At 39.3% G+C, this 21,043-nt stretch overlaps 1 protein-coding gene across 2 annotated transcripts; it reads right to left on the reverse strand.

The window, feature by feature from the left end:
• Positions 1–1,708: 1,708 nt before the first annotated feature.
• Positions 1,709–19,397, reverse strand: LOC124882108 (serine palmitoyltransferase 2-like). Of its 2 annotated transcripts, XM_047388282.1 has the most exons (13): positions 19,102–19,172; positions 18,912–18,971; positions 15,716–15,910; positions 15,182–15,336; positions 13,383–13,531; positions 13,057–13,181; positions 11,981–12,074; positions 10,491–10,596; positions 9,663–9,882; positions 8,583–8,709; positions 5,332–5,467; positions 4,186–4,315; positions 1,709–3,187 (listed from the first exon to the last, which is right to left on the reverse strand). In XM_047388282.1, the coding sequence occupies exons 3-13, from the start codon at positions 15,815–15,817 to the stop codon at positions 3,074–3,076; spliced, it is 1,458 nt and encodes a 485-aa protein (XP_047244238.1). In that variant the 5' UTR covers positions 15,818–15,910; positions 18,912–18,971; positions 19,102–19,172; the 3' UTR covers positions 1,709–3,073. The 2 variants fall into 2 exon arrangements, with proteins under 2 accessions (XP_047244238.1, XP_047244237.1); XM_047388281.1 differs by lacking the exon at positions 18,912–18,971 and having other exon boundaries at positions 19,102–19,397.
• Positions 19,398–21,043: the final 1,646 nt, after the last annotated feature.

The raw sequence follows: 21,043 nt of genomic DNA on the forward strand, positions 1-21,043 counted from the left end.
TGACCTAAAAGGTGGTGCTTTTGCAGATTTAAGTGAAGAATGTAAATGACATATCCTTTGTAATTTGCCATTTTATCTCTTAAAGTTTTGGTGCTAAAGGTAAATAAAAACCACATTCAGAACTGGATTCAAATTCAAAATTGATTTAATTTTCGTGGCACAGTTTTCTAGCAGCATGGTTCATAAACATCATGGCTTTACAGATCCTCTAACCAGTTAATCTTCAGCCGAAATACAGTTCCGAGGACAGAAGTGGCTGATCAGTTTTCAATGGTCACAACAGGACAGCGCACATGTTGCATTTTAGGAGGTACACGTAACATTACATAACAGCTCCCAAAGCCCAGTCTTTGAACATACTCATTGAAGAGTAAATGCACAGGTTTGTAGAGAAAAACTTGATAGCAAAAATAAAACATGTTGCTATTGGTAGTTTCTGTTTTTTGCCTGTGTATGCAGAAATGCTGGGACTTCTATTTAACACTAAGATTATTCACCAAGTGGAAAATTAGTTTTATTGGTCAAATATACAAACTAGCAGCTGTTTGCAATAACCAAATGACACAATTAAAAGAGCTCACAACTAATATTAGAAGTGGTTTCTCCAAATAAACACTAAATGTTACTTTTAAGTACTACTGAAGTCTCAAAATTATTCAACCCCTTCAGGACAAGCATCTTTAGTACTAGAGCGCCTCTGGAATCACCTGCTGCAGATGTGATTACTAGTCAAGACACCACCTTCTGGCAGAGTTCCTCAGGAATAAAAGCCAAATCCTGCCAGGCCTCCAGTTCATTTCTAATCTCTGGTAGGCCTGCTGCAACCACCAATTTTAAACCCCACCAGAGGCTCTCAATAAAGTTCATGTCGGGCAACTATGATGGCTACTAACATTTTCCAGAACTTCATCTGAAACCAAAACTTGGTGCATCTTGAAATGTGCTTGTAATAATTTTCCTGTTTGAAGCTTCGCTGACCCCCTTTCTCCTCAGGAATCTGTCATTGATAGCTTCCTCTTTCTGCCTCATCCAGGTGGCGTAACCTGTTTCTTTAAACCTGCAAACAATGTGTCCACCTACATCTCTAGGGAAATTCAGGGCCTTTGGTAAAAGTATTCTAGCTTTTGCATCACCTCTTCTCTGAAGTTTATGTACAATTCTCTTGAATTGGTCATTTTTCAAACGTGCAATAAATGTTCCTACGAACTGTCCAGGTATTTGAGGTGTTGTATCTCAATCTGATGCAGGTAATGAAGCCCTTGTGCTGAACACCACAGCTGGTTTGCTAATATCTGCTCTTAAGAAGCGTTCTATCCAGGAGGTTGAGGGAGTAGAGTCAAATGTCGACAGAATCCTGGCAAAATTTGTTTTTCCCTAACAATTTAAGCTGCTCTTGTGTAATCTGTTTATTGCAAACACCTCATTTGAAGTGAGAGCTGAATAATTTTAAGAGTGCAAACTTAAACTACTGCAAGCTCCTGCAGGAAGCTTGACGGAAAAGCTTCTTGCGAGATGAAAATTACTTTTCAGAGCACTTTTCTGAGGACACTGGTGAGGTTACGATCATGTTTTCCATATTTTATAAACGTTTTCCAAGTTATTATTCATACCATTAAAAAATGAGGTTGGAATGAATCAGACAAATCTGTCACTACAGTGTATAACGGTGGAAAAGAGGACAAAACAAAATGCCAAAAGAAAACAGTCATTGCTGTTTGTTGAGTTTTATCACCATTAATGGATACATTGGCAGACAACAGACAACTTTGTGACCAACAACCACCACATCATTAGTGACAGGACATAAAACACTCACACAGAAGCGCCAGACAGCGTACTGTGTACCAAAACTACAGCTACACACTGAAAGCAACATGACAATGGAATGCCGTTTCAGAGGATGATCACAAAATGTAGATTATGATGACAAAAATAAATAAAAAACATACAGAGTACACATTTATATGGATTTATGTATACAGAAACTTTCCTACCAACGTCATGCGGGCATTTAAAACGCCTATCAGTGGTGCAGTGCAGAAGTAAGACATGTAATTGATTTAAATATATACTCTCAACTGTAGCACATTTTAGAGCTGCCTTTCAAAAACCAAATAGCAAAAGGATAATATGCATTTTTTTTAAATAAATAAATTGTTCTGTACATCGGATGAGTTCGGAAGCAGCATCGTCATGCATACAGATCAAAGTTATGCTCAGATCAGCCATTCACATAAAAGCACTTTAATGAGCAGAAATGGAAGAAACAAAAAAATACTAAATCACACATGTAGCTCATTACCTTATAGAAATGTTCAAGACACTAGGCTGTTTGAGTGCAGGTGTAAACATTAAATTAAACAACAGACTATGAATAGAAAATAAGCAGTAAAAAAATATTTGTCAGTCTCGCTTTCTGGAATTTTTTCCCCAGTTAGTTTTTTTTTTTTCTCTTTTGGAAACATCCGCTTCACATTTCCAGACAGAAATAGTGGCAAATATATCTATACAAATGCAACCTTTGGTCAGGGGGAAACAACAAAAGGACTATCCAATACTCTATGGTTAAATTCAGCTAGAAGCAATCAGGGAAAATAAGCAACACACATGAGGAACATGTGTGAAATAACACCTGACTTTCAGGTCTGGGATGATTCTACCCCAAAGGACAGAATTACAAACATTGTGATAAGTGACACTTACAAAAGGCTAGGAACCCCCCCCCCAAAAAAATAGAGCTCTCCCTACTTTGCTGCAGGTTTCTTAAAATATCTACTTTTTCGTTTATTATTGCACAAATAAAAAATAGATTCACTGTGCACGCAGGATTAAGACATGACGTGAGAGTATGCGAGAAAGGCTTGCAACGAGATGGGTGGATGATTTTGGTGAGGCTGACAAAGCTGGACGGGTCACAGACTACAGTGCTTCAGCGTCCATAGTAGAAGATACAGAGCAGCTGAGTGGCGAGACTGGCTCAAAGGAACATGAGGTACGAGGAAGTGTTATATTACACACGGATATAAGGGGATGTGGTGTACAGTGAGGTTAAAGGAGGAAAGATGGATCTGGTTTAGTCCTGAAGAAGGCTCTCTTCAGACATCCATCCCAAGGAGGGAAGAGGTTGTTCCCGTCTAGAGTACTTCAGCTGCAGCAGGTCGCCCACTTCACTAATGGCCTCCAGTGCCTTAAAGAGAAAGAAAAAAAACAGGAAATGGGAGACTGATATTAATCAGAACTCAAATAGACTATTTGCCCAGTCGAACGCAGGTGAGGATGTTTTGACATGTCAGGGTGGGAAAGTAGAGGTGAAAGGTGAACAGAAGGCCCACTGTAACAAACAAAAACAGCATTGAACAAAAACTCCCCCACAATTTTCCACCAGAGACCCTATCAGTATTGCAACACACTGCAGGGCACCTGGAAGCAATTTACCTTCCTCCTGACCTTTTTTTTCCTGCTTCCACGCTTTGAGAAACAGAGAGGGCTGACTTTTCCAAAGACGGAAAAAGCGGCTCCTCTGTCTGCTTCTCAAAAGCAGGCTGATACCCGTTAAATGGACAAATAGAAACGGTGCTGATGTGCTCCTCTGACAGATAGATAAATAAAGTCCCTGTGGGGAAGGGGAGCAGCTTCAATAAAAATCAAAGTCTACAATATGCAGTAATCTTGAAAGGCAGTTTGGTCTTGCAGGTGCTTTAAATAAAAATGCTTGAGATGGAAGAATTTTTGGATACTCCAGTGAGAAGGCAACTCAAGGACCACAAATCATTACAAGGAATTCAGAATGTACTCAGGTAAGAGAGATTGAAGAAACTAGATTAGGAAGTCCACAGTGAGGTGCTTTTTACTTTAGTTGTTACAAAATGAAAAGAGCCTAATCAGCAAAGTGCATGGGAAGCAGAATGTATATAAATAATGTCACCATGGTCAAGAACTTCAGATAACATCTGATAAAAGAGGCCCACAAAGACGCATTTTAGCTGTAGAAATATTCATCCTAACATTATTAGAAAAAAAAAACAAAGCCCAAAACTGAGCCTTGAATGGCTTCCTTTAATTTCTTTAGAAAACTGGTCTTACATGTTATTCCAATCTGAACGGAAACCTCTAAACCAGCCTACAGCTCCATCACTTAAAGTAACATCACTGAGTCTGCTTAACTGTAGCTTATGATCAACTTACGGTATCGAGCATTTCTCTGGTATGAGCAGCTGAGACACAGAAGCGAGCTCTCGACTCAATGATAGGCGTTGCTGGGAATCCGACAACCACAGTGCCAATGTTCCTCTTCAACATCTCTCGACCAAAAGCCCTGAAGGACAAAAATGATCCAAACTATTTATTTACAACACCTTATGTTAGAAGCCCTGTTATTACATAGTATGTGTGTATGTGTCTACAGGGGTTGGACAATGAAACTGAAACACCTGTCATTTTAGTGTGGGAGGTTTCATGACTAAATTGGACCAGCCTGGTAGCCAGTCTTCATTGATTGCACATTGCACCAGTAAGAGCAGAGTGTGAAGGTTCAATTAGCAGGGTAAGAGCACAGTTTTGCTCAAAATATTGAAATGCACACAAAATTATGGGAGACATACCAGAGTTCAAAAGAGGACAAATTGTTGGTGCACGACTTGCTGGCGCATCTGTGACCAAGACAGCAAGTCTTTGTGATGTATCAAGAGCCACGGTATCCAGGGTAATGTCAGCATACCACATGGGGGTGGATCAGTGATGGTTTGGGCTGCCATATCATGGCATTCCCTTGGCCCAATACTTGTGCTAGATGGGCGTGTCACTGCCAAGGACTACCGAACCATTCTTGAGGACCATGTGCATCTAATGGTTCAAACATTGTATCCTAAAGGCGGTGCCGTGTATCAGGATGACAATGCACCAATACACACAGCAAGACTGGTGAAAGATTGGTTTGATGAACATGAAAGTGAAGTTGAACATCTCCCATGGCCTGCACAGTCACCAGATCTAAATATTATTGAGCCACTTTGGGGTGTTTTGGAGGAGCGAGTCAGGAAACGTTTTCCTCCACCAGTATCATGTAGTGACCTGGCCACTATCCTGCAAGAAGAATGGCTTAAAATCCCTCTGACCACTGTGCAGGACTTGTATATGTCGTTCCTAAGACGAATGGATGCTGTATTGGCCGCAAAAGGAGGCCTTACACCATACTAATAAATTATTGTGGTCTAAAACCAGGTGTTTCCGTTTCATTGTCCAACCCCTGTATGTATGTATGTATGTGTGTGTGTTTGTGTGTGTATGTATGTATGTATATCTCATTTGACTACTCAAAACCAAATCGCTTACCCAATTTTGGCAGGCATGTACAGCATCAGGGGCACAACAGGCGAGTCATCGTTGCCATAGATGATGAAACCCATTTCCCGGAGTCTTCTGCGGAAGTAGTTGGTGTTCTCTGAAAGTTGTCTGAGGCGATCAGCACCTACAAAAGATAGACAGAGCCGTTACTTTCAAAGCAGCATGCACTGCCAGCTAGGATTTGATGACTTAAACCTTGGCCCGGCTGATTAAATCACAGGTCAACTAACTACACGAGATTTGCTTGTAAATAATTCCTTTAAATTGGATTTTTCCCAATTTATTTAGCAGTGGCCAGATGTTGTTTATGAAGGTCCAAATGGGAAACAACTGAATAATATCAAATACTTTAAATGTATGCCATAAATATTATTTTATTACCAACCTTGGATGTATAATATTACTTGTTCATGCATTTAATTACTAAATTGTGCAATTTTGAGGCCAAACATATTCCAATGAAACCTGTGAAGAGGTTAAGTGATGAAAGTACACATAGCGTACCTTGTATTAGTATTTAAAAACCCTCAAACCCTTTCACTTTTGGTGTGAATTGTAAAAAAAAAAAGAAAGGATAGATGGTTTTAGAAAGTTCTACAAGTCAAAATAAAATTTAAAAGAAAAGCAAGAAGCAAATTCTACTAATAAAAATCTTACTTAGTAGAACTTGTCTCTACCAGTTTGTTAACCTAGAGTAAGCGCGGGCCAGTTACCATTATCAAAGTATCCCAAAGGCTATGGTTTCAAAACCAATTAGTGTTTGCAACATGCTGTTTAGACAACTGAAGCAATACCCCTCCCCAACGTGTTGCTGTGTGCCAGCTAGCTGAAGAAAGAATATTGCACTTTTTATGCCCAACAGATGCATTCATTTATTTGGAAACATTTCAAGTCATGATAAAAGTGGACAGTCCTGGTGTGGAAACTAAAGTATTATCACAAAATCAAGTCAAAGTACAGGTTTTTGCTCAGTTTGTTTAAAATGGCATGATACGGTGAAATCGTGTTATTTTTATTTAAAAATATCATACCAGCCCATGAAATGAAAAATCAAATCCAAGTCTAACTCTTTCAAGTAAGGGGTCCATTCAACAAACAAAAACCTCTGAAATCTTCCGATTGACCCTCATTTATTAGAAAAAAAGTGTTTAACACAAACAAAATCCTTTTTGTTTAATGTCAACAAACTGAAAATAAACAGACATTAAAGATCAAATGTCAGCCTGGTGCACAGTGTGGATTCACAAGCTGAATTCTCAGACCAGGCCTGCAGAAATAGCATCCTAACCAAACAAATAACCATACGCCACAAAGTGCCAACAGCAACACACATCTGCCTGGCTGCACTCAGAAGCAGCAAAGCTTCAAAGCAACCTGAGACACAACAAACTGTGGCTTTATATTTACCCACACATACTTTCCATTGTGAAGAAATCCACAGGTATTCTTGGCACAGCGTGATCAGCTGGCCAAAAAGAGACTCACATTCACAGGTTTAGCCTTCTTTCCAGAGCACGGACAGCCTCATGTCTGCCCTCTTGTCCCATTCAGGTTTAATTAAAGCTTCCATTTTAATTCAGGCATGTTTGCAACATATGGAAACCAACGGGTCTTTAACAGGCAGCTCAACTGTCACTTTGACTCTGTGTCAGCATCTGAAACTTCAAAGGCTGGAATTGCAAACAGTGACTGAGCTGCAACTAATCATACTGTTACTCTTCCACAGGGAAAACTTGTCAAGCTAACATCCTTGCCGCAAGGTCAGGCCTTCTCTTCTTGGAAATAACACAAAAGAAGAGCTGGCGACACTAGAAAGAGACCACTACAAAGGTTACAGCAGGAGTTGTTATTCTTGTACCTATCAACTGCATGGCTTGAAAGCAGTGTAACCTGATCTTAGATCAACTTTTGGATGGGGGCAGAATCAATTAAGCTTCGTTAAAAAAAGTATAGAGGGTGCCGCTCAGAAAGAATAACAAGACTTTGTCATTTATTTGTGTGCGCAGAAGAGTCCAGCAGAATTTGGCCTCTGGTCCTAAGGTACCATGCTGCTTTGCACCCACGGTGTGAAAGTAAAACAGGAGCACACATGTGAAAGTGATAAAAGGAAATAGGCAGAGGTTTTTCCATCAGTCTGGCCCAAAGCTGAACAAAGAAACAAAGAAGGGTACTACAGGGCGTAAGATTAACAAAAAGTGCTTAAATTATGAAGAAAACGCTGTCATACTACAGAAAACATGCTAATAATGCAACTTAAAATCTATTTTTCTAAAGCCAACAAGTTTTAATAGGCAGGTGCTACTTTACTGATCTCTGCATTTAATTTGACTATACTGATATAGCGTTAAGAAGTATGAACATCCCAATTTTTCATAAAGCTGTCCACCTACTTTTTATTTGCTAGTGAGTCTGGCAAAGCTCATGGGAACTGAAAGAAACAAAACTCCTCAGCAGTGTTGAGTCTACACGCCTTAATGTAAAATAGGGGTGTACTGCCATCTTGTGGTCAAATCAACTACCTGCAACCAGTTTTGCACCTACAAACTGAAACCCATGCTGGAAGATTTTTATCAAACAGAAAGTAACGGGATGAACTTTTATTTTGTTGGATTGTGAACAAATCTTTTTATTACGTGGTCTGGATGAGTGCTCACAAAACTCACTCCACAACTTGGCAATATGTAATGAGAGGTATCTCTTCATCTTAATGATAGTCCGACAGCAACACGGATGACAAGAAGGCCCTGAAGGCAGCGGAAGAAGCTGAGAGGGCCATCAAGTGTCCAGGATCTGTTTCAAGATTGCTGAAGGAAAAGGAGACTGAACTCCATGAACTGTTTGAACTTCTACCATCAAGGAAACGGTTCTGCAACATTCAGTCATTTTCTACCGCTTATTCCGTAGTGGGTCACGGGGAAGCCGGTGCCTATCTCCAGCAGTCTGCAACATCAAAAGCAGAATCAGACTGCAGCACAGCGTTCTGCAACAAGCTGGTTAACTCCCGAACTGCTGCTCATTAAGTTTACACACTCCACTTTACTGCACTTATTTTATATATTGCCTGTTTTGGTTTGCATCATCTATTCAATAATTTTTTTACACCGTTATACATCCCTGAGAAATCCTCTTATTTTACTGGCATTTCTTACTATATTGTTTTCTATATAGTACATGATAAAATTACAATAAACTGGTCTAAATGGATCGATTTTTCCTACTAGTGCTTTTCTGGCACATACCCAGTGTGCTTCCATCCTCGCCCATAATGATCTTCATTGAGGTGATTATCTGCTGGACCACAGGAGGGGACATGGAGGTGGCGTACAGAGCACTGTGAGAGTGGCTGCGCAGGTAGTCGATCAGCTCCTGACAGAGAAAAGACCGAAATTAGTTTTGATTCATTTAGATCACAACAGTATATTGTGGCCAATATCACGGTTCCTTAGCATTTCCCATTTCAAAAGTTATAAAACTGTACCTTTGAAAGGCTTGTACACTATGTGGGTTTCATTTCTACGTTTCCTAAATCATAAAATAAAACAGAAGATGGCTTCTGATTGGGCAGCGTGGTTTAGCTGACATCTAACCAACTTAAGTTAAACAAATTAGATCCATTTCAAAATCATTGATGCTTAGATTTCTTAAATCAGAACCACTTCTTTAAAATAGTATATGAACTTTGGCACCTTTACTTTGTTTGTAAAAACAGTTCTTTCAGTGCTGAGTTTGGCATCTGAACCACCTTTGATCATGCTCAGCTTAAGACACCCAGATCCAGTTTAAATAGGGCTGGGGTTCATAGAAGAGGGCTGAAATGGTGAGCTGTGATGTGGTGAATCAAAGAAAAAAAGATGCAATTTATATAAAAACAAATACAACTTGATATTAAATTTTTTATCACGTTGAAAATGGAATAAAGTTTGGAAACTCAAACCTTTTTTCATTGCCATTTTCTTTTTTTCATACTACAAACATGAAAAGCTAATGCCATTATTTTACAGCTCTGTCATAATAATAAACGTTTTGGTTTAAAAGAAACATGCGTTAAAAATCCTGTCTAGCATGCTTTTCTTCTTAATGGGGTGAAAATGACAGGATGAAGAGAGTTAAGTCAGTTTTTTGAAAAACAAAAAGCTGGATTTCCAGTTTTTCCAGTATTGACCAACACCAAGTGACACATCAGGAGCTGGAAAATTGCTCAATCCGCCGAGGATGATAAAGTGCTTAAACTGTCCTAATCAGGTTTTTACAACTTCTACTTTTACAGGTAAAAGTTTTGGGTTTATGGTTTGAACTCCACCAGAAGTTTAAGCACCAACCTTCTTGCCTCCAATGTATCCACCAGCAGCTCCGAAACTCTTCGTGAATGTTCCCATCATGATGTCAACATCCTTGGGATCCAGGCCGAAGTAGTCTACTACTCCTCTGCCATTGGGTCCGAGAGCACCGATACTGTGAGCCTCATCCAGGTACAGGTATGCCTTGTAGCGCTTCTTTAAGGCGATTACCTCAGGCAGACGTATGATGGACCCCTCCATGCTTTGGGATTTAAAAGAAATGTATTCAACAGTTCATTTTACTTTGATTGCATCTTTCACCCCATTGAAATGGAATATTATTAGATACCAACAATTAGACGAACTCCCTCAGAAAGCTAAAGTCTGTCTGTGTCAGAGGAAGCAATCATACAGTAAAGCCGCTTTAAAAGGATGCCATGTTTGTCTCAGAAATCCCTCTGAAACTGACACTTGTTTATACTACATGACATCAGCTGGTTCTTTCTGAACAATATTTATCAATAAATGTATCATATTTATCGGCTAGTGATACCATAGCAACTGGCATCATACTTAAAAGCATTCCTTAAGCCACTAGAGTCAGTAAGTAGGCTGACACGAGCTCCGACTAGCTCCTTGACTTCTGTCAGCTTCAATCTAGGACTTAAAATAAGACAAATAACAAGTTTAGGATATTTACTGTTTTAGGAAGGCCAATGGCCATGTCACGGTTACTTCATCTACATCACAACCTGTCTGAAACTGGTGGCACTTCTAATAAAGGAAAAAAAAAAAAAAAAAACCTCTCCATCTTCTCTAGATCAAAAGCCAGGCTAGGTGTGTGTTAGTAACACACTGATTGTTACATACCTGTAAATGCCCTCCACCACGATAAGAATTTTCTTCCAGGGTCTGTGGGTTCTGGGCTGCCCATGTACAATAGCATCTCTCAGCAGCTTCTCAAGGCTTTGCATGTCTACAGAGAGAATGGGCAGGGAAAAGGTTACTATAACTCAGGTTGTTTTGCAAGAAAAAATGGCCTTTGCAAACTCAGATTTATCAAAAAACTAAAATGTCCACTTCAATTAGTTCTTTAGAAATGAGTCAGTTTTTAATGACCAGGATGGTTTAAACTACTGAGACAATATTCAAAGCGGTCGAGAGGCCTGACTGTTGACCACTGATGAAAGCAACTGCTACCAGAAAACCTTAAGAATACCCGTTAACAGCTTGCTACAAGCCACGTAGAGGACACGGCAAACATGTGGAAGAAGGTGATCTGATCAGATGAGACCAGAACTTTACTGGATTTTCACAAAATATTACGCTATATGTGGAACAGGGCTGCCACAGTTTGTCAGCCTCATTGGTTCTAAAATACATGACATTATTAAATAGTCATTTTAAAAAGATATAGTCACAGTTTTTTCACTGAACTCTGACCTTTTTTTTTTTCCTAGTTCAGGCTCATCACAGGGCCTTCTATCTTTGTAAAAACATAAAATAATAAGAGTAATAATTTGATTTAAAAAAATCTTTTTTGGGGGAAAAATAAGTATAGAAATAAATAGCTTTTTGGTGGTGGTGGTGGAGGTGGTGGGGGGTTGATTAGAATAATCAGTTATTCGAAAAAATTTGCCTACAGGTAAAAAGAAAATAATAATAGTTGGCGGCACCTTGAACGCAATATGCTTACTGTGAAACGTGGTGGTGGCAGCAGCAAGAAATTCTGTTAGAGGCTGCAAAAGACCTGAGACGGGTGGAGCAGCAGGACAATGGCAATAAACTTAAAACTAGAGCTACAGTCGAATGGTTTATATTAGAGATTTGCACAGTCAAAGTCTGTGACAAGACTTGAAAATTGCTGGACAGAAACATTATTCATCCAGTCTGACTTGAAGTATTTAGCAAAGAACAATGGCCAAAACCTTCAGTCTATCAATGTGCAAAAAGTTGCTGCTGTTACTGAAGGAACAGGCGGTTCTTCACAGTAATGATTTTGGGGAGATGAATGCAAATGTATATTGTATAAAATATTTTTGTTATATAAAATTAGGTAGGTTTTTTGTCTCCATTCCTCAATTATGCCATTCTTTTTGCTGATCGGTCACAGAACTTCAAAATAAAATAGACTGGTCTGTGGTTACAGAGTCAGAAGAACGTACAACAAGCAGCGACCTACACATAACCATGTCATTATGTGTTCACTAGCTACCTGGATAAAGCCTTTTACAGGTAACTGTTGAACGGCGTGGAAAGAGTGGATTTCATCCAAACAGATGAATATTTCTACACACTTTGGGTGCACTCTAATTCATTGTGATATTTTGTTTATGAAAGAAGAGAGAGAAGTCACTCACTGTTGTGTTTGAAGACTCGGATTGTAGAGCCCGACAGCCGAGCGCCCAGCACCAGCGAAGCGTGGTTCAGCTCGTCACTTAGGATGAGACAACCCTACAACAGGAAATAGGACTGATTCTTGATTTTACTAGATGATTTGTTTTGCATCTACATATGGAAACCATCTAAACCTCAACTAATCCAGGGATTCACATGATGGAGTTTTTGGTGTTGAGCAATTTCTTTTTACCCTATTATTCTTTGGCAGTCACTGCATTTTGAGTTAAATTCTAGGTGACTAATTTTACATGGGAGATATGAACCAAATAATGCTTTTACATACAGGGCACATTTTTGTGTGATTAATGGTTCTGTATGCTCTTGTAGTGTCCAAAAACAAAGTCTAATAGATACACAATTTCTTTTTTGTATGGTAAAAAGAAAGTTTTTAAATCCATTGGTAACCAATTCAGCTATGTTATAGGAATGCAATAAGTAGTTTACATAGCCTGTGAAGGACTATAAATCTGAAAAGCCCAATAAAATAAATACGAATGCAAACATTCCACAAAAGCAATGGCTTCGTTTATGTAACTTCCTGTGGCCAAAGAACAAACAAGCTAGTTGCATAATTAGGCTGTGAAGATAGGACCATAAAGACCATAAGAATGTAAGCTAGCAAGGAATCCATAGCTGGGAATTCATGAACACCTTGTGACTTAAACTTTTGCCTGTTTTGTTCCTCTCACTGACTCCTAATTGTTCTCTTGTTTTCTATCAGGAAATGATTATATTGGCTCACGCTGTTCACTGATACACTGCTGAGTGACAATGAGTCCTATCAAAGCAACAGTGGCTGAAGGAGAAAATAATGGTGACCACTGATTAGTGAGATATGGCTAAATGGCCAAACATCAGTCATCAACCCTCTCTTCTCAGATTACTCCGAAAGCTCGAACTGGAAGCTGAACTCTTCCTGTACTGGAAGTAGGTTACAAAAGCTAAATGGGAAACCCCGCATGAAGCCATCTAAAGGAAGAGTTGTGCAATATTCAGCAGAGAACAAAAAACAAAGGAAATGACCAAACGTTTTTACCTTCCCAGTGAGAGCCGGAATGTTCATGGAGTTGGTTGCAAAGCCCATCCCAAACACCATGGACGCCTCGACACCCAGAAACCTGGCAACCAACTCTTCCAACTCCTCGTGGATATCCAGGTTGCCTTAAAAGAGAGTACTCAACTTTATTCAGAGTTAGACAGAGATACTGATGAAGTGATGCATTCCGAGGACTCCGTTTGCTTTACTTTTGCTTTATTTGAGCAGCTGACAAAAATGATCAACATTTCAAATCCAATTCATTCTTTTTTTTTTTTTTTTTTTAAATGAACCTCACTGTTCCACTCACAGGACGTTGCCCTTACCCATCTCACAGCGAGTGCTGCCCACGCCAACTCCATAAATCTGCGTGGCTTCAATAGCAGCATCAGCACAAGTACCCGTGCTCTCCGCAAAGCCGAGGTAGTTGTATGACCCCATATTGATGACGTCCTTCACCACCTTGCCAGTGTGGCTTAAAAAAAAAAAAAAAGTTGAGTCAGAAAACAGGGACTTGGATCATTGGTTGGAGTGCTAGCCTGTCTGCTTTAATTTCCAGAGACGTACCAAGAAATCCTTTGGTGATTGTAATTGGATTTACAACAGTAAACAGCTGGCTGGAAACTACAAAACATCATCTTTTTTCTGATTTGTGAAAATTCCTAAATGTTTACAGTTCACACTAACATTAACATCCTTCAGTCAGGAAGCCATTAGTGCAGAAAGACGACTCAGAAGCCAGAGGAAGCACAAAGAATGTAGGAAGCTTCTAGAAAGAAACAACATTTTTCACAGACGCAAGTAGTTTTTTTATTGAAGCAGCTAATACAGAAAGTTATTTTTTTATTTTATTGTAATACCCGAAAGCCAAGTTTTGCTTTGACCTTAGATTGCAGCATAGTAATGTGGTGATGAAAGGACAATGGACAGAGTCCTTTTAAACAGCAGAGCTGTGTAACACTGACTGCTCTCACACGTAGTATGATGTACTCTCTGGTCCTAATATAAATAAAGATCATGACAGACATGCTTTTATAAGTAATGCATATCTTACATCTGACCTAAAACCTGGTGGATTTGACTATATTTGTACTTCTTTTAATGGTTGCAGAGAAGAGAGAGAGCTCTGTAACTTTGGGTTGTTTCTGAGAAATAAGTTGTACCTTTTACTATAAATATTCTATGGTTAGGCATATTCAACATTTACTTATTCTGAAATTTTATATATATATATATATATATATATATATATATATATATATATATATATATATAAAAAAAGTTAGTTTTTATTTAGAGTTACTAAGCAAATCAGTGAAAACTGGCAGGCGAGGCTTTTACTAAATGTGACTGGTGCGTCATGTTGTACTTACTGATTTATGCTTTATGTTTTACCTGCCTTCATCTACACTGACAGTGTAGTTTATTCTACGAAAGAACCTCCAATGCTCTTGCTCTTCTCATACCAAATTTGATAAACAGGAAAGCATGTGACTCAACTAGAATTTTATCAGAGCAGCTTGCTAACATGGATAGTGATAAATGCTCTATAATTTTAGTTATTGCGAAAGCACTGCTCCATTATTAATAAGTGAGGTATTCACCAATGTTTGTGTTTTAAATATCACAGAGTTTCTGTAGCTGTTGTAAATACGTTAAAGTGATAAGCCACATTAAATTTCCTTCAGATAGCACATGTTTACAGATGGTGGGATGAAATTAAATCAGCGTCACGCCTTTTCACTTATTTACTGCTGCTTTGACTGCCTGATCAAAGGCCACTGCAACCATTTAGGGATGAGATGTGCTAAAGGTTGTTTGAAAAATGCCTGTCTCCACCAAGGCAATGTGACTGATGCTTTCCAAATAACCATCTGAATCACAACTTACGTCACTTTTATGACAAACGAACTCAAAGAGTTCAGGGTGCACCTTAGGCAACCCTGAGTGTGGTGGGAAAAGTGCTGGGAAAACCACAGCTATGCCTACCTTGTAATGATAGGTGTGTAATGTAGCTTAGTTGGTAGAAGGGAACATGAACTTTTCTTCACTCTGACAGTATTCTACCCTAAAAGAACAACGTTTTTAGTGCATATCAAGAGAAATACAGGATTCAGGAACCTACTCAAACGTCCAGTTGTAGTTGTGGGTAACTCTCTCTACAAGGTCCATCCTGGCTCCAGGGACACTGCAGATGGGGCGGTTCCAGTTGTCTCGGATCCGCATGTACAGGTTCCTGGTGTAGAAGTTTTCAAAGTCCTGATAGAGAGGGACAAAATCCTGGGGGGGGGGGGAATATAAATATTTTCAAGGTTATCCTGACATATCAGTAAGCACGTTATCTTTGTTCCATGTAAAAGGAAATATTTACAGTTTGAAAAATGATAAATTGGGTGTGAAAGATAAGAGAGACATAAAATACTAACAGAACATTGGCTTGGAAACCTGCAGCTTTGGTTAGGATTTGAATAGAAAGATTCTTTTAGCACCACTATCTAGAAAAACACAGCTCCATCTTCCAAATCATTGGTAAAACACAAATCTGACAGAGGGAAAACCTGGGATTTTTGTAAGTGTTATTTAATTCACATCAAATGTAAAAGCGCCCACTATGAAGTCTGAGATGTTCTATTAAACAAACATGCAAAAGATGCTTTACCTTCTGCTCGTCTCTCTCGCGAGCCACGTGGCACTTCTCAATGTTCCAGTGGCGGAGGAAGTCTCTGAGGTAGCCGAAGACGGTGAGGATGCCGTAGCCCATATAGGTGAGCACAGCCACCAGCAGAGGCGTCTCCTCGAACGACTCCACAAAAGGCTTCTTGTACAAACTGGGATTGTGAGTCGCATTTTGCTTCTGAGGAACAAGGAAGAAAAGCAGCTGGTGAACCCAAAGTGGCGATTACAACTATTGAAAACATCTTGTTAGAGGTTCAATGGAAAGCCAATGACACACTGTATATAAGCCCACATATTTAGAAACAAGGTTCCTAAATATTTTTCATGACTAAATGTCATACTTTCCCATTGCGCTCAGTTAATTTTTTTTTTGTAATTGAGTGGATGGATGGATGATGTGAAAAAGGTCTGAAAATACAAAAACAAATCATGCTAGGTTAACTTCTTTCATATTTATCCAGACCTGGAAAATGTACGACCGCATAAAGACCCTGTATAAATATTATGATTCAAGATAAACTAATCAGGCTGATAATTATAATGATCACACAAACACTTATTTGTTTATCATTTGTATCAATTCAGCTGATAAATGTAACAAATAAGGGCCACAAATAACAATCAGCAAACAAGACATTTCATAAAGGTATGCGTTTGAAATCCAAGAGAAAATGAAGGAATTTAGAACCCTTACAGACAAAAACATGGGAGTTTTAAGTTTAGCTTCACTGATTTAGAAGGGGGAAATAATATTTTCCAATTCTTGACTTGCTGATCACCCTTCAGAGTCAATAAAAAAAAAAAAAAACTGGCCAACTGTACCTTCTGGCTTAAACACTAATGCGACGGTAAACATGAGTGGTGTTTAAAAAAAAAGGTTGTAAAACTATATACTAAGAATTTAGTATATGCTCCGCATGTGCCATAGAACAGCAGGGCTGACTTAGTAAAACTGCTTATCTTAGAAAGACCTAAACACTGAATCAAGAGTACATTGCCTTTTCTACAAAGACCCAGTCTGTTGAAGGCAACGGTCAGGAAGGAGAAAAGGTTATTAATCCAAAGCTGTAAATGACTGCGTTTTATCAACACGAGTATTGACCTTGGATTGCAGGACATCATACATCTTGTCACACTCTGGAGGAGCCACATAAGAAAATGTAAGCAGAATTTCAAGCTGAACAGGGAACTTTTTACAAGCTCTGCCCAGCAGCTAATCAGCCACTTCTCATGTGACCAGTCATGCTTCTCAACGAAATACCTCTGAGCAGCTGGTAGAGTAATGTGTGTGTTGTGTGTGTGCTACAAAGTCTGTCATAGTTGCAGCCTATGGAAATTAAATGTCACCACTGGTTTGCTAACAGACACTAAAAAGGAGGTGGTCACGTATTGGATGGCCACTAGAAGAAATGTCCCCAGCAGAAACAATGAGAATGTGTGCTTGCTTGCTCTGCATTTCAGCGACAGACGATCAGATTACAATGTGTACACAATAGGGAAAGCTCATGGTGAAAGCACACAGTTTTTGCTTCAAGTTAGACAAGAAAGAGGCAAGCAAGAATTCTGTTCACAAAATGCTGATCCACTGTTAAGATAATCTGAACTTAAGAGCTGATCGTTTCCATGCCATTCAGATTGATATCGAAACATTTTTCCACAGACGAGTTTCGTCAGATTTGTTAAGAAAATATCCAGTGTTAGAAATACATAACCGCTCCAACTAGATATGGATTAGAGATATGCGTGAGACCTAACTTTATGTTAAAGCGATTCAAAAACTACTGCTTGTACTTGTGGAATTACACAGCACCACTGTTTGGGCCTGCAGCCACAATCTCCTGAAGAAACCATAAAAGTATATTTAAAGCTGCATCGAGAAGTCAGCTGGTGACCAGAATCTGTCAGTTTCCTGCTTGACCGACCCTGACCAGCTAGTCCTAAACTCAATCTCTTTCTGATCATTGAACACACTGAACCTAGCCAACAGCAACCATAGCGCTCCTTCTCGCTGTGGGAAGAAGTATCAAACTTAGCTGATTTTTAGTATCTCTGGCAGGTTTAAAAACAAAGACAGAGGAAGTAAATAACGCTGCAAGAAGTGTTGTTTTGTCTTTTTAGGAAACAGTAGTTTCTTCAAAGGCATGTTGCCTATTTACCAAGGCTGCTACACCAAAGCTTAAACTTTGGTGGCTTTGTTTTGAATTACTCTTGTTTTTCACAGCAACTGCTCTCCTAAACCCACAGCGTGGCAGCAAAGCTCGAAATATATATTTCCAGTGCTACTGATTTTAGCTCTTGAAGAGGAATCAAAATGAGCGGTTTCAAGGATTACAAAGAATGTCTAGAAATCAGTTTTTACATTAGATTGCTATTTACAACTCCAGACTAGAAGTTCTTCCTTTTTACGTCACAAATTCCGTCACTTTCCGACAGTAATCTGAGCTGAGATAAGAACTGCTGCTCTGCCTTAACTTCCAGTAGGTTCATCTGATATTTTGTTCAGCAGCGACACAATATGAACCCAACTGAGGATTACAACCGGTACAAATCAGTTCCCCTACAGCTGTGGAGCATGACAATTACTCAAATGTATTTAACCTTCTTTTGGGGCAGAAGGGGGACCCGTTTCCACCAACATTTACCCCCACACACCCAAATAAAGAATGTCTACTGTTTAAATCAAACAATTGAGGGACCACACCCTTTAAAGCCTGGAGACATCCAGCTGGAGGGACAAGTCACAGCACCCCCGATCCTCCCTCTCCCTGGGAACAGACACCACCGATCCTCTTCAAACCCAAGTCTGTAAACACAGAGCTGCCTAACCTCACCAAGCACACGCAGTGTGAAACAACAGGGTGTAAAGTTACAGGAGATGGAGTGAAGTCACCACTACAATCATCCCCGATCAGGTTTCTCAATCCACAACAATGTTAAAATGACATGAGTTAAAAGTGACCGTTAAATGGATACTCTATGAAGTTGGAAACTACAAATATGACACCGACATTTAGTCATTCACATTTCAAACGACAGGAAATGTGAAATGTAGGTTCCGAAAATTCGACACAGCTAATATCTGACATAAATATTTCTGCTAAGCCCCAATAAAAAACGTTAGAAGCTAGGCTGTACAAGGTAACAACCGTGATATAGTCGCAAAATATTGTTATACTGACATGTAGCCGCGCCTTGCAGGTTCCTGCTCAGGAAGACCACTCCCACACAACATTTAGCCGCTATAGAAACACGAGAAATATAAATGAATACATCGAAAGAAAACTTGGATTGAAAATAATGAACAACTGAAAGAAACGCTGATTGTTTCTAGCTCCCTCCTGTCTTCTCTCCTTGACGCTTGGGCCTTACCTTCTCTCCGGAGCGACGGTACTTCTGTGGCTGTTGGAACGGACAGTGGTTCTTCACGTAGCCATTTTTACTGGCGTTTTTCCCGTTTAACGTCCGGCGGCAGGCGTCTCCGTTCAACAGCTTCGTCGCGGAGCTTTCCGTCATTTTTTCCCCGGGGAAATTTCACTAACTGTGTGGACTCAACTTGTGTAACGATTAAAAACGTGAAGTCGGATTTAAGATGAGGGGGAAGACTGATTCAACGCCCACTCTGATACTGCCCTGTGACCACAACGCGGTTGCCGGAAGTCCCCACCCCTGTGTGGTTTTATCAACCAATGACGTGAATCCAATACGAAGATCGTCTATGTAAACAGTGCTCGTTAGTATCCGAATTTAACAAGAATTTATTTCTCCGAAGCTCACCCGTCGTGTATTGGAGCAAAGTCAGAGGTCTTGCGTTTCTCCACTCTTTCTATTGCATGGGACGCTGTACAACTCAGCGCACATAGCTATAACCTATAGTAACCTTTTAAGACATCTAAATAACCTTTTCCAGTGACGCTGCTGAGTTGGAAAAATACATAAGGGTAAAGGTAAAGGTGGCTTATACAGAGAAAATAAAGCGCTTGAGTATCCACCCACCAGCCACTATTCACTGAGTGAAAACATTTATGAGATTGTATTTATTTACCAGTTTCTATGTCAAAGGCTTCTCAAAAATTATAAAACAAATAAACATGCATGCAAACGACAATTCAAAATTACACTTGAAGATGCAAAATCACATAGACTAAACAACTGAATTTGAATTTATAAATACTAGAATACAGTCAAACATAAAATGTTGCACAAAAAAAGACAGTTGTATTTGTAATGAGGAAACACCAGCAAAGGATTCAATGTAAAAACATTACAATTCTAAAACACTAAAGCAATGCACTTTAGTACTTTAACTATAGGACAAATAAAAAGATATAAAACATTAAATTGCATCTAATCTATGATTACCTAAAATAGTAGTAATGCAATAGAACCAAATAAACATAAAACGTACTTAAAATTAGATAGGCAGAAAAAGTAAGAAGAAACAATATGTATATAACAAAAAATGGCTTTACTGAGGTTCAAGTAAAAGCACCCACCACTAACATTTAAAATCCTTAACAATCTTAGCTACCCTTAGGTCTTCAGAAAGGCTGTTCCAAATATGAGGACCTTCAAATATGAGACCTTCAAAATTCATGTGGCCTTCAGATTAGCTCAAGAGTGCACAACCCTAACCCTAGAGCTTCAGGTAACGGGTTCCATGGGTGAGCAGCAGCATCCACCCCTACATAAGCAAGTGCAATGCAAAGTGCCAGATGCAGTGGTGTAAAGCACGCTGCCACTGGACTGCAGAGTGCTGGAGATGGGTTCTCTGGATTGACAAATCATGCGTCTTTATCTGGGGAGTCTGGGTGACAAATTAACCTCTAGAAGACTGGTCAAGAATTGCCATAGACACACTCCTAAACATTGTGAAAAGCCTTCCCAAAAGAGTTAAAGCTGTTATAACTGACTAGGGTGGGCCGACATCAGATTAAACCCAGTGCATCAAGAATGGAATATCACTCAAATTCATGTGTAATAGTGGATGAGTGCATACTTGTGGCAATATCGAATTGTAACAGAAGAGCTGCGTAGTCTGGAGGGAGGGTTTGCAGAGTAAAAAAAAATCTAATAAATACAGTAGGTTGTACAAAAAGTATTAATTAAAAACAATTAAATAAAAAGATACACAGGAAGCAAATGTAGACTTCAAAGATAGTGTGGTAATAACTTTCTATGTGGTTCCTTCTGCTGAATATTGTTGCAACTGTACTGGAGCTGTAGTTTTATTAGGAAAACCAAAAAGCAGAATATTGCACAAGTCAATTCTACAATGTATATAGGCATCACTAGACATTCTGCACCTACAAGT

This window comes from Girardinichthys multiradiatus, chromosome 15, assembly GCF_021462225.1.
Source record: "Girardinichthys multiradiatus isolate DD_20200921_A chromosome 15, DD_fGirMul_XY1, whole genome shotgun sequence".
Classification (NCBI taxonomy): Eukaryota; Metazoa; Chordata; class Actinopteri; order Cyprinodontiformes; family Goodeidae; genus Girardinichthys; species Girardinichthys multiradiatus.